The sequence below is a fragment of the Syngnathus acus genome, chromosome 9 (assembly GCF_901709675.1).
Source record: "Syngnathus acus chromosome 9, fSynAcu1.2, whole genome shotgun sequence".
NCBI classification, from domain to species: domain Eukaryota; kingdom Metazoa; phylum Chordata; class Actinopteri; order Syngnathiformes; family Syngnathidae; genus Syngnathus; species Syngnathus acus.
This window is the reverse complement of record NC_051094.1, coordinates 4,322,793-4,340,223: the sequence shown is the minus strand read 5'-3', so window position 1 is coordinate 4,340,223 and position 17,431 is coordinate 4,322,793. Positions and strand designations below refer to the sequence as shown.

General features: G+C 42.5%; 2 protein-coding genes and 1 long non-coding RNA gene across 6 annotated transcripts in view; 1 reads left to right on the top strand and 2 right to left on the bottom strand.

Moving 5' to 3' along the window:
- Positions 1-403: 403 nt before the first annotated feature.
- Positions 404-1,591, bottom strand: LOC119127309. Its single transcript, XR_005098782.1, has 2 exons — positions 555-1,591; positions 404-510 (listed from the first exon to the last, which is right to left on the bottom strand). It is a non-coding gene; the product is annotated as an uncharacterized LOC119127309 (long non-coding RNA).
- Positions 1,592-1,681: 90 nt separating this feature from the next.
- si:dkey-174n20.1 (uncharacterized protein LOC796174 homolog) lies at positions 1,682-3,936 on the bottom strand. Its single transcript, XM_037259162.1, has 4 exons — positions 3,580-3,936; positions 2,717-2,959; positions 2,334-2,636; positions 1,682-2,037 (listed from the first exon to the last, which is right to left on the bottom strand). Exons 1-4 carry the CDS (start codon positions 3,698-3,700, stop codon positions 1,778-1,780), a joined length of 927 nt encoding a protein of 308 aa, XP_037115057.1. The 5' UTR covers positions 3,701-3,936; the 3' UTR covers positions 1,682-1,777.
- Positions 3,937-3,982: 46 nt separating this feature from the next.
- kremen1 (kringle containing transmembrane protein 1) overlaps positions 3,983-17,431 on the top strand; it is a 33,535-nt gene continuing 20,086 nt past the window's right edge. For 2 of the 4 annotated variants that reach the window (XR_005098772.1, XM_037259071.1), the window contains exons 1-4: positions 3,983-4,211; positions 5,913-6,071; positions 8,289-8,497; positions 10,817-11,098. Coding sequence is in view for 3 of the 4 variants with exons in the window: in XM_037259071.1 (XP_037114966.1) it covers positions 11,014-11,098 (85 nt within the window). In the remaining variant the exon portion in view is untranslated. The remainder of the gene's footprint in view (positions 4,212-5,912; positions 6,072-8,288; positions 8,498-10,816; positions 11,099-17,431) is intronic. The other 2 variants (XM_037259073.1, XM_037259072.1) reach the window with 2 other exon arrangements.

Sequence of the window (17,431 nt, the reverse complement as noted above, 5' to 3'; positions counted from 1 at the left end):
TTTGGTTTTATTAAGGACGCATGCACCCTGTGGCTATTAAGTGGAACGTCATACGACATCAGTATACAGGTGATGTGTATTTATTTTTTTTTTTCTTGAGTAATTTGTTTATTATGCTCTATGTTACCCATGATGCTCGCACCCCGACTCGTTGTGTGGGTGCGTTATATTTGAATGTTTTATATTTTATTTTTTAAAATAATGTGAGGGTTAGGGGGTCAGCTTAGGCCAGTGTCTTCTCATTCAGAATTATGAATAGTTTAAACATAGTGGACAAGTCATGTGCCAGAAGAAAAAAAACCTGCCAAAAAAACATAATCACTCAATTTAATCCAAAATGTATCACTTGTGTTTTTGTTGTCTAAGTAAAGTAAGTATTCGGTTAGTTTAGAGAAAAGGGGGCTGCATTTGTTTGCATTTTTTTTGGTCCTCAGCTTTTAATAATTTTCGAGTGTTTATGTTTTGACATTGTCATTTAAGGGCACATTGCACCATTTTTAAAGGGGAGCACTAATTCCTTCTATTGCCGCTGGAGTTTAGCCAATGTTAACCACTTTTTTTTCCCCGTGTACATTTATGTCTCAAGTTCTTCAATTTTTTAGGGAGAATTTTCGTCATAGCAAGAACCTCCTAAATATTTAATCATGTTCAAAAACAAAAAGGCTGAGTGATGTAGCTGAGGTCAAATCAGTGCATGTTTGCCAGCACCTCTCCAAATGTGCCACCTACTCAAACACAAAACTTCCCCGGGTTCATTTAAATTCTAGTGTTGCTATTCAAACCCACAAGCAATTCTGATTCTGCTAGGATAGGAAACAATTTTCAAACTTCCTATTCATTTTGTTGCCGTAGTCCCCCAATTGCGTTGTCACATAAAAAGAAAAAAGAAAATAGAATCTATCAGCATGTGCAGTCCAAGCGTATGGTTGTTTCTCAGTGTGTTTACAGTATAAGACTCACAACTATTTAAATCATTAAAAAGTTCTCCCGCTATGTATAAATGATGATTTCCTACTCTCGTACCCTATTCCTTAATCACTACATAGAAATTGACCACATTTTTGGCCTGACAAGTGTAGTCTCAGTCCCACAACCATTTTGGCTAATCTGTATCTATTTTCTCCGTGCTTATGATGTATAAATATAAAGCTATTTTTGTCTCCAGATGATCTAACTCAGATGAATATTATATAAAGAGATGATTTTGTACAGAGCAGTCAAGCACAAAACCACAAGCGACTTCTCGTCCTTACCACTCGATGGTGGCGCTTTTGCTTGCCTTCTATTTATCGCCCTACATTTTCGACCTTGCAGCTTGTGTTGTTTCCCTCGTTTTAATTCAGTGCGATGCGATGGCGCTTTCGTGCTCTTTTGTTGTATTCTGCCGTGCTACTTTTCCGCTCTTGTTTGGACAACTTGTGCTAAAATGTGTTCTCAATAAAATGGCAACGTTGACATATAGCAATTGCTCTCTTTTGTCAATGGATGGTTCATTTACTCAACTTCAGAGCACTGGGCGACTGTTAAAAATGGAGAAAGGTCATTAATAGACATTTTAGTTTCTTTATACTCCAATTTAAAAAAAATAATTTGTTTTACATTGTAATATATCCATAAAATTAAATTAAAATGTTGTATTGGTATATATATTTTCTTACATTTTATTTATTAAATATTTATGAGTACAGTAATACACAAAACATCTTATTTTTAAATGATTCAACTCAATAACATATCTTTCATGAAAATGATGGCAAAAATGTAAAAAAAAAAAACATCATGCCAGTTTGACAAGCCGCTCACTGGCCTCCCACAGTTTCTTGGCCACACCGGCATCACGGGCGAATGGTCGCACGGTGGCCGCCCGGCAATCCACAAAGTATCCGCCGCCATGAATGGCCGCTTCGTCTGACACGGCACAGTAGACCACGGTTTGAGCGCCCGCCTCGCAGGACACGGAGAACATCCACATGAGGACCCGCATCACAGCTCGGAACAAAAACGAATAATGGCATGTCCACTCGCTCTGCACAAAGCCTGTGGAAATAACATGAAGATTATCTGTTGGCATGCTGATTAGCCATTAGCATAGTGTTAGCCAAGCTCCCTCATTTTAATAGGATGCTCACGTAAAGCACATGTATAACGTTAATTTAAAAAAAATAAAAAATAAAAATAATACAAATAAAATAAATACTCAATTATAACTTGAAAGACTAAAAAGCAGAAAAATATATATCAAATGTGCCTCTAGAAACTGACATAATTTAAAATTAAATAAAAACTAACTCCAAAATAATGAAAACGCCGCTCAAGACCTCGAGGCGTCTCACCGGGGTGCACTGCATAGGAGGTGACGCCCTTCCCTTGCGTAAGGCGACCCAGCTCGTGGCTGAAGTAGACGTTGGCCAGCTTGCTGCGGCAGTAGGTGAAGAACGGCAGCAGGTTGTAGTTGAGGTCCTGGAAGTCCAGCTTCTGGTACTTGTAGCTGGAGCAGGTGAGCGTGACCACGCGGCTGGGGGCGCATTCCTTCAGGCGGCCCAGAAGTAGATTGGTGAGCAGGAAGTGGCCCAGGTGATTGACGCCCAGGCACATGCTAAAGCCGTCGTCTGTCCAGTCCAGGATGGCCGGCATGGCTGGAGGAAGAAGGCGGCAGGCGGCTCGCTCATTTATAAGCTCACGTGTGTTTGTTGGTGGTCCTTACCCATGGACCCACCTGCGTTATTGATCAAGATGTCAAGCCTCTTCTCCCGCTGCAGGAAGCTCATGCAGAAGTTGCGCACTGAGCGCAGGTTGGCCAGGTCCAGCTCCATGCAAACTACAGCCAGGCTGCGACTGCGGGATTTGATCTCCCGCACCGCTTTCTCTGCCCTATCCGCATCTCGGCAGGCAATCACCACGCGGGCGCCTCTCATGGCCAACGCTACGGCTGTCTCCTTGCCGATGCCCGAACTTCCCCCTGCCATGGACACAATAGAAGCTGGATATTCAATTGGTCCATTAGACTTTTGTTTTCTCTTCTTTGCTTCTGAACGTCGTTAACTGATGTGTTTGCAAATGCTTTTAGGTGTTGTGTCTTTGCTTGTGTGGAGTACATTGACTTGCTTTGTGTATGAAATAGTGTGTGTGTGGGGGGGGGGTCGCAAGTCGTTGACACATCAAGTATTTATTTTCTTAAAATTGCCTTTATTGATGCCAGTGTTTGCACTAAAGGTTACATACAAAATATTGTATGGAAGAGAGGTACATTTCACCTTCTGAATGAAACATGTTTAAAAATGATGTAAGGCAACCATTTTGCTAAGGATGTATTATTGTTAGTGTGATATAAAAATTCAGAAAATACTTTATGTTGGAACATTCCACTTGAGCAAAACAAAAAGTATGTTGCAACGTTACAATTTATTTATAAGGTTAACAAAATAGTGTGACACATTTTCTGATTCTGAATAATGAAATATAAGTTGAATAGAGCCGATGGTTAAGAAACTTGTAATAGGCACAATTAAAACAAATTGGTGTGTAGTTTAAAAACACTAATATATTTGTAGGTTTAAAGCCGGAAGGGGTCTAATTTACCCGTAATAAGAACCGTTTTCCCGTCCAGCCTTTTGACGTCCGTGCAGTAGCGTCGCTTTTTCATCCATTTCAAGAGAAAAAAGACGGCCAAAGAGGCGACAACCGTGGAAAGAAGGTACATTTGGACACAAATGTAAGCTAATTACATGGGCTAGCCTCTTAGCTTGCTAGCTTACAAGATACATTTTAAAAAATCCTTCTTTTTTCTCGCTATGTTGCCATTCAGTTGTGAATTTGAAGGCTGTAATATCGTACTAACTGTACTGTGCAAAATATTTTTAAAATAAATATATTTTAATTCACGCTCATCGGACGTCGACTGATGGAGAGTAGCTACAAATGCGCATGCGTTGTCGCTGTGCCTGCCGCAGTGCAACATGGGAGATGGCGATGGATCCAATCCAATCATGACTCAGCTCCTTTTTCGTTGACTTCATGTTTTATGCTATCGTCCCCTTAACCCAATCTTTCTGCTGCTAAATCTTCAGTTTTCCTTTTCAAGTTCACAAGTTTAATTGCTTCACGAAGGTTTTGTGTCGATAAAAACTGCAACAAACAAACTATTGAACGTCCAATGGCACAGAACCATGACGCAACATTTTTCAAGACAACTTGGACCCCATGAAGTCAAAGTAAGCAATGTTGTGCTTTTCTCTCTCAAATTGTGCCAATGAAATATATTTTACTCACACGTATGGTAATTGACACACTTTTTTTTTAAACTCAATTTTTAACACTTAGAAGAATAAAGTCCTGTATGATCGCGAGAATTAATTATTTTATTATTTATGTTTAGAGATCTAATGTATGTCAACAATTTTTAATGAATATAACAAATAAATGCTCAAATGTAATTGACGCTACCAGCATCAAGATGGCAGTATTTACCTATACGCCCCCCCCCCTTTTTTTTTTTCTCCAACTGCCACATTATAAAGAAAGGTACTGTACAAGAGTGACAATGATAATACTACACTGCAAGTTGGTCTGAATCTGTAAAAAAAATAAAATAAAATCAAAGAGTGAAGCAGTAGATTGGGTGAAAATACATTTTATGGGGGTACGAGGTGATATAAGAAAATATAATTTACACATGAATAATGTAATTTTCTTCCAAACATAATTTTTTTTTTACTTTGCAGTATTTTATAATGGAGTAAAATTTTGAGGGGAGAAAAAAAAGTTTCAAGTAAAGCTTAAAGACATTCCCAAAGGAAATCAAAATGTGTGTGAATAAATATCAATCACTTTGACTTGTTTGTCTGAAACCAAAAAAAACAATTTAACTTTCCTAATCAATGAACTGAACAGGATCCGTTTGTAAATTTGACCACTTCCTCATTAAATGTGTTCTTTAGTTCACTGTGACTACAACTTTTTTTTTTTTATTATTATTATTATTTTTTATATATATATATTCTTTTCTCCTTTTTTTATGCCTGCCCCTAATACTCTGCCCTCGTAACCAAACAGTAATATTCCACGCGGGCTCTCCATATAATAGCATGCAGTTGAATGCGACAGCCAGAGTTTAGTCAAAGGAATTGTAGCGACATCTGCATCCACCCACTCAGCTTCCCGTTTCCGCGGACCCACAGCGCCAGCGAAGACTCGCAATGTGGAGGAAGCTGAGTCTAATCACGGGTGACGTCCTTATCTCGCCTGTTCTGCATATTCATAAAGGGCTGCCATGGCGTCTGCATGCCAAATGAGCCTGCGTCAACGTGCCAGCCAGCCTCTTTGACTTTGTTGGCAGAAAGACTTAGGACATGAAGAAACAGAAAAAAAAAATGCAGGCAAATTTCTAAGCTCTTGCTGTTTATTTAGGCTGTGAGATGCAATCGTGAGCTCGCAAAAGTCTGATATTCGGAGAACAAATACATTTTCATTTTATATTTCCAAAAACATTTGCTATAATGTTTTCGTTTTACAAGAATGAATCAAATCTTACTTGGCAAAAAATTGATTTATTTGTTAATTTGGTTCACACAGTAGCCAAGAGCACTGTTGCCATGGCGACAGTGCAACTATTTCAAGATGATATCAAATGTTTTTGTGCGATAAGAGCAAAGCTGAGGGCACAGACGGGGTTTCACCGAAACACTTTTTGGATTTGCGATAGCGACGTTAGCTCGCAGATGTTTTCAGAAGGGAAACGTGAAATCGTCTTCACTTTTCGTCTTCTGAATCTTTGCCACCGAACAGTTCACTTTTTGACGTGCCGAAAGAATCTTGAAACTGACTGTTTTGATGGCTTTAGCTAGGCTTAAAAAAAATCACCAAATTGTGCCGGTGTGTTCAGTTCACGCTATTGCTTTTCTGCCTTTCCAAAGTGATGAATTGCTTGTTGGAAAGGTGATCCGGCTGTTATCTGGTGCCTCGCTCCAGGTCTTTCCCGCCCATTTCCTCTCCTACCGCCAGCCTTCATGTTGTGCCAACAAAGAGCGAGGCATTCCACCCGCATATTCGATACCCCCACACGGCCCGGACCTGTAAGTCACACTCGTAAATTCCCTTTTGTCAGCGTATCGCACAAAACGGTGGCACTGGCGGGCGGGCGGACTCGCTAGCTGCGTAGCTCGCGGCTCTGCTGGCTAATGAAAGGCTTGCTGTCACGTCAGCCTAGCCCGGGACGCTAGAGGTGATGAAGTGCACCTGTACCTCTTCTCCCACATCAGAGGAGACACCCGTGCACGGTGGGAAAAAGGTGAACAAGTGTAAGCAGTCCCGCCCAGAAGCCCCTCAAACAAGTGCAGACACATCAATTCATATTTAAATGACATAAATATGATTTTTATGTTCCACTATATGGAAGAAAGATTTAATGTATGGAAAGTTGATGCATGTGTGTGTGCACGCGTACGCAACAGGTCGCTCCTGACGACGTGCGAAGGGTATTTTCCTCACGTAGGGTTCCTCGGCACGTTTGAACAAGTCTGCTGGCGGCTCACCACACAAATGTCAAAGCAGCACACCAGTCTGCGCGTGTGTGTCGGAGTGAAAATAAGCAGCGAGGCGAGTGGGAGGTGAAGCTGTCTGAAAGGCTTTCCAAGAGGATCGAAAGAGGAAGCCCGTCTGGCAAATCGGCTTGCGAAGGGGAATTAAGACTTTACAGCGGAGGATCATGTCACAGTGTCACTTTCCGTTAATAGTTTCAACAAACGATTAAAAAAAAATAATAAATAAATCAGGACTCCTCCGGGCTGGTTGGATTTGGAACCCGTACCAACTTTCCTCATCCTGAAATCATCAGGCGGTGTTTGAAGAAGAACGGAATTAACATTTTGCTAAGTGGCAGAACTTAGCCATGAAGTCTGATAGCTTAATGCTAGCAAAATACAGCACCCCCCCCCCCCCCCCCCCCCCAAACAAAACTAATATTGATGTTGCCGTGTGAGCGACACATGCAGACATACAGTATATTACTCCCAGATGTGTATTCTTTATCCTCTGAGAAGAATTACAACTTCACTATTAGTGCACATCTCCAAATGTAAAAAGGCAGTCGCGCAGGCAAAGTCAAGCAGAGTCTCGGTCCTTTCAGTCTTGGTGGACGTGAGTCATGTGACGAAAACCCCCCTTGACCCCGGGTCCCCTTGATGTTTTGTTAAAAAGCCGCAAATCTTGCTTGGCAAGAGGCTGGAATAAAAATCATGTCAACGCTCGCTTTGCGTTTGGAGCACATGTGTGCCCTTTGCTTCAACTCCTCAAGGAAAAGCTCACTGAGGAGAAGCCTTTGAAGGCTGCCTAACATTTTTTTTTTTTTGGGTGGCTGACGCAAAGCCACATTCCGCCCACCGACATTTTTGACTCCTTTTTCCAGTCAACAACGATTGGCCACTGATCCCAATTTGGTCACACTCAAAGTGAAATACACTTTGAAATGAATCGAAAGTTATTTAAAGATAATACGTTGAGAGAACAGCAGCAACGCATAAAACTCATCTCTCTGTGTTTATAGTAAATAAATGCTATTTATTTTCCAAATGAACAAGTTAAGCCTCTCATTTCTCAATATCTGTCGATAATCATCTGCAAAAACTGAGCCCAAAATGTTTTTGTTTTTTTCTTTCTTTCTTTCTTCCTACACACTTTGATGTTCTCTGACCACAAAGTCGGTTTGCCTCCATCTGGGAATTTTTTTTTTTATTCAAATTCGACGAATGTCATCAAAATAGAAACGTAACGTTCCCGTCTTTCATGCCCCCAGTCGGAGTTTACTCCCGAGGCAGCCGAGGCAATTAAGCCACCGCATCTTTTCCCCTCTGATTATTTATTTGCCTTTGGGATTGAAATGAATCAAATGAGGATGTAAAATGTGATCTGTCTGTGCCTGTCTGCTGCTTTTTTTTTCTTGTTGCTCTCCCACAGATGTCGATTTAAAAACGTGTTAAGTGGTTTTAGATGGTTTGTTCTTTTTCTTTTTAAATGTCTACTGCAGCCTGCCATTGCAATGTCTGCAACGTTCCCCGTACAGATATCGTTATTTTTTTTCAAAGTAAAAGACCTCCACCAAGGACCAACACTCCTAATTTGGATAAATTTATAATTAATTTAAAAAAGTGACACTTGGTTAATGAAGAGCTGGGCACTGCCCTATTCACCAGGGGGCGACGGCGTGCATTTCCATGGCAGAATTTAAAGTGACGTCAGTGGCGTGACCCACGGTTGACCTTCGGCTTTTGTGCCGCTTTTTTTTTTTTTTACAGGCCATTCCAACTAAACGGCTGCAGACGTAAAGACCCCCCCCCCCCCTTTTTAACCCCCTTTGAGGCTTCACTTCATCCCCCGAGGCCCTCGGTCTGATTTTCCATGCCGCGTCTTTTCAGCGCAGAGCCGGCGGACTCGGTCCGACCTCCCAGATGTTTTCCCGCGGAGCGGCACAGGAAGCTATTAAAAAGCCAATCAGTCATGCTCGGTAAGAAAGAAAAATACAAATTCACCGCAGCTTTGCGGACATTTGTGTTCCTTTTGCAGTAGGGGAAAAAAAACACAGACAAGTGCTTTAAAGGCACTGACATGGAATGTAAAGTGGTGGGAGATTGATGTCGACTCTTCCACTTTCGAGACTACCTCAGAAGCTGTGGAAGTTACAGAACACACAGAACAACGAAATAAAAAAACAAAAAGTCTGCATTTGATGAGCAGTGTGCCGAGCTCGGTCCGCACTCATTCCAGCATGGAAGGAGTTTCAGCATCAAAGGCGGCGTGTAATATTCGAGTAGCGTCTGAACCTGGATAAGATCTGATATGAAAAAAATCTCGGTCGTAATTGGGCGCGTCAGGAGATTTATGATATCACCTGTGTGTTCAGGAGCAGGTGTGGGAATTCCCACCGTCTGCCGACTCCCAGAATGCACCGCCGGCTTTGTTCCAGGCCTCGGGAAAGAGTAGGAAAAAACGTTGCGGCAAAGTCCCGCTTAATAACGATGTGCTTAACGAGGCGGGGAATTTTGTTTTTTTTTTTTCCCTGTCTGCCACTGTAAAGGAGTCAGAGTTATTAGAAATGGTCACATTTTTTTTCATTGAAACGGTATCAATTTAATACATAAAATAAACACATTATGAAAACACCCAAGAAATGTTTCACATTGTGAAGCAATTGCATAATCTGTGCAGTTTACGTTGACGCGCACGACAGCAGAGGTGCGCTTCCAAGGACGAGCGCGCGTCCTGCCAAAACAGGAAATGCGAAACACATTGAAGCGCAAGGGCCCAAGCTGAGATTTGAAGGATTTTGTTTGAAGGCGTATCAGCTGCCTCTCACTCTTTTGAGTAATGGCTGTCAACATGTGTTTCCACTAACCACTAAGACGCTGCTGAACGGACCCTTCGTCCGACCATCCTCAAATGACCCCCCCTTGGGGAACATTGACTTTTACACTCCATTTTACAAACATTTGGACAATCACCTTGTTTCTGACACGCACTAATGGAGAGATGTCAGCCCTCCATAAATGGAGCCAATGATATTAGCCGGTCTATCTCGGCTAACTGAGCCAACACGCTGGACAATTGTTAGCATAGTTCACGTGCAGTGGTGCCTTGAGATACAAGTGACTTGACATAAGAATTTATTAAGATAAGAGCCTTTGTTTGGCCACTTTTTAACACAATACCCCCTAGTCATATATTCTTTATCCTCTCAAAAGAACTTATTGTGTTATTTACGAGCTGTGAAACTCTTCTTCTATTGTGTGACTGTGTTGTATTGAAACACACCAGAAGGAGCCACAATGTATATTATGTTTTGAAAAGTTTTAAAGCTCGTTTATGCCTTTTCAAAGCACTTCATACGCTAGATCAGCACCAGGGGGTGCTGTTTCTCACTGAAATGGAACACACATGCAGGACCTGTTTGTATGTCTGTCACATCATCCTAAAAATAATTACATGCCACTGCCACAAAGCTAATTGGTGTCATTTAATGGAGTGGTTTAATGATGTCTGCCTTGAGTGGCCTTCCTATCTGTTGCCCTTTTCACACACTGAGTTTGCTTCCTTCCCATTAATATTATTACGACATCAAATAATTCACAGCAGTAGGACTCGAGTGGAGTTCACCAAAAACACTCCGTGTCTGGCCAAGAAAGTGGAGAAAGAAGTGCGTCAAGCAGAACAGTAAATTTGAGATTAATGTTTGTTTTCTTTTGTGACACCCCAAACAATAAAACAACCAAAACAAGACGAACATAACGCTATTGATAGCAAAACAGGACTGCCTTGTGGGATTCATACCGTCTCAATAATCAGTATGATCATCTCTCTTATACTGCCCCCTGTGGCCAAGATGGTCACACCAGATCTAGAGTAACATTCAATCGATGCAAAGTAACAAAACTGTTAAATTATTTTTAATTGTGTCATTACTGTATGATAAAGTATAATATTATAGAGTGATACTTTTCCCCATTAAAATACACAACATATTTTGTGGAGCATTTCTATAATTGTTTTGTGCCCCCACCCCAAAAAAAACCCAATATTGAAAAAAAACTCCACCAATACATGAATCCGCGTTTGCCGAACCGCGAGCATTGGGGGAGCCGCTGTAGGATTACTGTACACACTTTTTGGAAGAAAAAACTTCTGCTCGGTGGTGCTTTGCCTAGCTACGAGTTTTCTGACATACATATGAGCCTTGGGCTAACTAAAATTGGGAAAGACTACTCTAAACATGCGCTTTGTGTGCGTTTGAACACTTGACTAACCCTTTCCACCCTCCTCCCCATCGCAGGTTGAAAGTGTTTGGCTGGGTTTCCCGTCACATGGCCTGGAAATTGGATCCCTCCGCGCCTGCCTCCACTCCCCCCCCACCACCACCACCACCACCGCGAGTAGACTGCCGGCTCGTTTCACGGACTTGCAGAGTAGAGCGTGAGTCGAGCGGAGAGCTGAGCCCTGTCCGTCTCGAGCTCCACCTCACCTGGGACCATGAACCCGTGGACCGCCGCGTCTTGGCTGCTCCTGGCCGGCTTCTGCTTCCTGTCTTCCGCTTCGCTCTCTCACTTCGACACCGGTGAGTCCACAACCTGTTCTCTTGATTCAACTTTTTTTTCCCCCTTAGCTGTCGTCTTCTTCTCTTTTGTCTTCGGTGTTTATTTTTGTATCTTCTTTCTCACGCCTCCGAACTTTGCTCCGTCGCGGTCCCCCGAGTCGGCTTTGCTCCGGTGCGGGGCGAAAGCGTCTCCCTTCGGCGGACACACGCAGAGATGTCCCCCCCCCCCCTCCATCTTGCAAATGGCACCTAAACTAAAATATTAGACAGTACTCTGTTGATTCTAATGTGAATTATTACTTTGGGGTTATTGGAAATGCCGTCATTTTGGGCTAAATATCAGCAACATACAAAATAATGAAATCTGGAAGATGAGGTTCGCTTACGCACAGATGAAACCTTTGGTAATGCACCAAATCACAATTTTTGATGTTTGCATTTACTTTATATGTATACGTTCTCCAATGTTCTGACAGCGTTGATGCAAATGTGAATTTATACTACTTTATGACTGGAATTCTTGAAATGAGGTAAAAATGTTCACATTTTGATCAGAAAAGAGAAAGTGACCCCTCTGATAACACACCTCCAACTTCCCTTCCTACCTAATATGTTACAAAAACGTTTCTAGCGCAACATCAAGTATTTTGCAAGACAGTCGAATTTGACCTCGCTGCTATTGTTTCAATTCAACTGATTTATCACTTTTGAATTCTTGAAAGTGCTGAAGCTGACATAACTGCACGGACCCTTTGGTTTGCCATATTCACAACAATTCTTGTCGCACGTCTTGATGGCGTTCACTCACGAGCTGTTACGTCCGCTCGCTTTCCCTGACACGCACGTCACTCGCCGGGCCAGGCCCCGTCCTCTAAAGCCATGCACGCTCAAAGTCATAGATATTATTATAGTGTCCACCTCGAGCGTGGCAACCCTCAGTGGTCAAAATAAGAAAAAATCCTTCTTTACATTATATTTGAACGTCCTCCAGACGACCTAAACAGACCTTGAATCGGAGCCCCTTGCACTGCTTTGCAATGCAAACACGTTTTTTTTTTTTTTTTTTAAATACACGTTCAGGGTTTTTTTTTTTTTTGCGTCACACTCTGAAGCATGTGCGCACCTCCCCCGCGCACAATATTGGGTCATAACCTCCTCGCAGATATCTAATAAGGCTGACCGCAAAAACCGAGCCCTGCCTGCCTTTTGCTGTAATTTGCGCCGCCTTTCATGTCAGAAGCGGCGAAAATCCGCAGGCTTTCCTTTTTAATTTTTTTGTCTTCTTAATAACACCCTTCGGGCTTCAAATTAGAGGGTCGGCCATCTGGGCTGCTGCGTAACTGCTCCCATGTGCACCTATGTATTAACACAAAAGTATTTAAAGCCGCGGTATTCCCCCTCATAACGCTGAGTGGGGAACGAGAGGAGGGGGTGGGGGGGGAGGTAGTCGATTGCGTATTCAACAATCATTTCATGTGTTTACAAGACCTCTTAAGATGTAATGACCGTTTTTCATTTGGTCTATTTTGGCTCCGGAAAAAAAGGCCCAGAAAAGCTTTTTAAAAAAAAAAAAAAAAAAAAAAAAACACCTCGTGGAGCATCCGCCCATGTCGGCCAGTGCATGTGGCGACCACATTTGCATATGAAATCCCGTTTGCTGTGGAAACACGCCTGACGCCTTGTTTTTGTTTGGATTCCTTTTCTTGACAGATGTAGTGGAGATAAGTGTTGCAATAACATGTCCCGATATTCTTTGATGAGATGTTTTTGCTGCTATGGTTTCCTTTTGGGATTCCCCTTGTTTGAAAACATGTTGAAATATTGCCATTTTGCGATTGTTCCAATTTAATTCGGATTTGGAATTTTTTTTTTTCACTCATTGGGAATTTTAGAACAGAACCGTTGCCCTTGGGGCGAACCTGTGCCCGTTGGCACCATTATTTTTTTTTAATACAATGCACATTAATAATCAGAACAAAAATGCGTCCGTGTTTAGTGTCTCTTTCATTTTCCTCCCGCTTGTGTGCGTAACTGCTCACCCCTCCCCTATCGACTCGTCTACTCAACGTTTACAAAGGCAATAGGCAAAGGATGGATGTTTTCTGCTTCATTTTCTTCATCGCTTGCAATTTGGAAGCCAAACTTGCATTTTGTCCGTGAAGGATTTCTCTCATTCTTCCAGGGATATCTCGGGCGCCGAGCGCGTCACATCCTGCCTTTGCCCTCCGAGGCTAACACGGTTAGCTCGGGCCCCGTCAAGCAGAGGCCTGCTGAGGAATGCTGTCTTGCTCTTTGACAGAAAGTCTAATTACTTTGATTGAAATGACGATTTTAACGCAAACTTTTCAAAAATGATCTGCCTGATAGTTTTGGATAGTTTAAGCTTGTTTTTCCCCACGATTTAAAAATTGAAGACTGTTGGCCGATTATTCAGTCAGCTGATGTTGAATTATGACGCGAGTGTGGAATGGAGGGAATCAATCGACACAAACTTGATTGATTAATCGACGAGAGATTCCACATCCTTGCCATAATTCAAGATCAGTTTACCGGATATGAGACGATTAATTGACAGCTAATCGTTTATTAATCACTAATAATCGATTTGTTGTCTAGATAGGTCTTTTCATAAAGAATTGTCAAAGCTTCAGTATTTCAACTTTTCGACAATGAAATATTTTCCAATTGAAATGATGTCCATACTTTACTGGAAAAATGAAAACTACTTTTGAGTCTTTGGCCAAATTGGATTTTAGCTTTGACCAAAATGATGATCAGTCAGTCACCTTCCCTTTTTCTTCTTTGTTCTTTTAATTTGCATCCAAACACATCCATCGTATTTCCCGTCAATACGACTTAACCGGAGATGGAACAGAAAAGTGAATGCAGCCGTTCCGATTTGATCGATTTTGTTGTCACTGGTGAGTTTACGTACGGTATCTTATGAAGGCAGCCAACTGTTGGTTATGTGTGTGTGTTTGCTCCCTTGTGTGCAAAACATGAACTCTTCTTCAACCGAGCAGGGCGTGTTCGTCAAAGGTTGCCAAGTCGGCGTCTGGCTCCAGTTGTCAGTTTGCGCAGGTTTTTGTGTGCGTGTGTGTGTGTGTGTGTGTTTGGACTGCACACACACAGCGAGATGACGCAAAGGCATTTGACTGTCGGCTGTACATGGACACACATGGAGCAAAACGAAAGGGAGTGTTCACAGTCATGAAACGCTTTGGGCCTTTTATTTTAATGCACCGTCGTGTATCATATTTTCTATTGTGAATGTCAAGTTCAAGTTTCATCTTATCAGTTTGAAGTGAATCTTTGAATATCAACCTTGGAATGAACTAGGAATGATTTCAATTTGAAGATTATTTAAGATGTGATTTTATCTGCCGTGTGGATTGTTTGTTGTTTTATCTACCGCGTGGCGGAATATGATAAGCTAACCAGAGCTGGAGCGAAACAAAGCGACACCGCTCGCTTACGTGCTCAGATCCCCATGCTCCATTTCGAAGGCGAATGACCGATGGCGTATCGTGAACAGAATTGACAATTGAGTGACAAGAGGTTAGCGAGCGGAAATACCCTCGGGGGGGTGACGTTGTGCAGGCAGGAGACGCCCTCCCTCGCTCTGCCATCCGTGCCAGGGAATCGAACTGCCTCCCCCGCCGGAAAAACGTAGCCGCTTATTAGCAGCGCAGTGGTGCTTATTATCCTGCCGCCGTGACTGCTGGCGGGCGGGCCCGTCACGTTCAAAGGCCTGCTTTGGTTTGATCGCGGTACCTCCCTGCATCCCGCGCTTGTTATTCCCTCTTTCCTGAATTGCGTTTTACACGTTTTGAAATCGCCACCGGCCCACGCTGCCAAGCTCTCGCGGCCCCAAACCACCAGTTGAAGGGGGCGTGTCCCCATGGGCAAGCCTGGTTTTTATCGAAAGTCTCTTGGACTGAGAGATGACGGGAGCGGGGAAACAATAAAGAGCAGCAAGGAAACAGGAAGTGACAAAGGAACAGGAAGCCACAATGGGGCAGGAAGGGAAAAACAGGGACCACGCGAAGCCACAAAACGGCCAACACGTGAGCGGCCCAGTCGTAGTAGCAATTGCTTTCATGTGTAAAAATTAATTTAGAATGAAATTAGGGGGTCTTCTGATGTGGGCCAGATTACGAAACAGGCTTTGCTCAATCGTGTTCAATCCAATGTGAATGTCCCCCAAAAAAAAAAATCATCTCTGGGCGAGTCCCACTTGTAGCCTCACTAGCGGTTTGGGCCCTTTGGATTTCTTTTTATATCCCCAGCCTAAAAAAAACTTTCTGACATTTGGTCTTTGTAGTTTTTTTTTTCTTCAGAGCATGCTTTTAATAAAGCTCGTGACATTTCAAACATCTTCCGCACTTCTTGCCAATCATCTGTCCAATTTTGGTTGCGAGCAGGAAAAAAAAGTATTTTGTGGGGTCACATGGAATTCTGGCTTCTGATCCGAAGCAGCAACACATGACACTGATATTAAATAGCTCATGTGTCAAACGTGACCTGTCCGACCAACTCGACTTTCTTTTTATCTTTGCGGTCACTTTGCTGCTCTTTGCCCATCTGCGTCACTTTGCGGGTTCGAGCCGTACATTTCCTGCCCGGTGACATGAATACGTGCGACGCGCGTCAACGGCCGAGCAAACATTGGAACAAAAGATTCGGAGCGAGTCAAAGTGGATCGCAAACACGCCAACAAAGTGGCTCGGCGGGTTGTTTGGTCACGGTAGCGCTTAAGAGAAGAACAATGAATTGATGACGTCATTGATATTTTGATGTCCGTGTTTTTCAGCACAGTACAGCGAAAATTAGTTGGAAGGATAAACTTGGATATTTTGCAAGTGAGGTGCTTAACTGCACTCGTCTCAGTCTAAACAAAAGTCTTTTTGACCAGCCAATGACAAACCATTGCGATGCCAAAGTTCTGCAATCACCATGGCTGAAATTTAAGTCGTCGGGTGGCCTCCTGCATTGAAGGTCAAGATAGAACGGGTGCAGCTTACCCCCCCCCCCCAATAACAGCGAGTCGGTCACACTCTACCGACGCCATGAAACAGAATCTTCCGGCCCTCAATGGATCCTCCGTAACTGAGGCCGGTGGGATAGCCCATAAACCGTTCTTGTCTTGTAACCGAACCATCTGCTTCCCGGTACGGTCGCTCTTCCCACAGTCGCACAAACCACAGTGAAAAGGGGGATCGCTTTCAGAAGCCAGATCGGGAATCGGAGACGCCGGCTTTTTCAAAAGGGGTCCGAAAGACTGCGCGGGCCTCTTTAGCGGCTCATTGTGGCGCTGTTATTGTGACTCTGGAGACAATAAAAACTCTTTTAGCTGACGTCCACTAGAGATCGGATATGCCGCGAATGGGCGATGTCTGCACGTTGTGACCGGACCGCTTGGAAAAAAAAAAGACAAAGGCAATTAAAAGTCTCGCAAAGAAGAGTTGACCCTAAAACATCTGGGCTGGCTCCCGAGGAAGAAGAAAAGTCTTACATGAGTGCAGAACTTGGAATCAAACTTTTTTTTTTTTTTTTAATCATACAATATTCATTCTCGATATGTTTGCCCTGAGTGGTTCAATTCTATTGCTAAAACCGTAACTCAAGGTTACCATCTTTTTTTCTTTTTTTTTTTTTGGAAGGTGAGACTTTTTTTTAATATGACCCATATTGGAATCATGAAATCTCTTGTCGCTTGAGCTGTGGAGTGTAACCGAGATGACAAAGATGTACATGTACAGTCACCAGTGGAATGAAGTACAATTTGTGTCGTCCTTGTAACTGAAACTGCAATCAAGAGGTTATGACCTAACAAACGAGTTGGATGAAAACACCACAGGAAGTTGCCATTCTCTAAGTAAACAAAAGAAAACCAACGTTAAAATTTGCCCTCACTCACGCACCGAAGATGACTGACAGGAAGTCGCCACAACAGGAAATAACTAATCAGAAGAGCAGCGAGCAGGCTGCAGGCAGAATGCGAGGTGGCCTAATGTTTGCCCTTCAGGGTTTCATTTGTAGGTCAGAGTTCATTTTAATGATAAAATAGTAATTCACTCAGATTTTAGTGAACTATTCATGAATCCTATTGTGAATCCACACGTTAAATGCTTTATTTAGTCCTGTTTTTTATCTTTATTTTGTAAAAATAGTTTTCTGTCTCAAAAATCATACAAATGATTGTTTTCTAATTTGAGTAATGTTTTTGAAATTGAAGTCATTTCCCCAATCAATTATTTGATTAAAAATGTGGGATCATTGATTTTGCTAATAGTTAAGTATTTAGTGTTCATATTTTATTGATTAATTTGTGCATTTTTCTTTTTTCGTTAC

Bases quoted from the DNA above. Each gene is read 5' to 3' on its own strand.
- si:dkey-174n20.1 (XM_037259162.1), bottom strand. From the start codon at position 3,700: ATGTACCTTCTTTCCACGGTTGTCGCCTCTTTGGCCGTCTTTTTTCTC. The intron at 2,637-2,716 runs GTGGGTCCATGG...TTCTTCCTCCAG, and splicing joins CATCTTGATCAATAACGCAG to CCATGCCGGCCATCCTGGAC. The intron at 2,038-2,333 runs GTGAGACGCCTC...TTATTTCCACAG, and splicing joins CTCCTATGCAGTGCACCCCG to GCTTTGTGCAGAGCGAGTGG.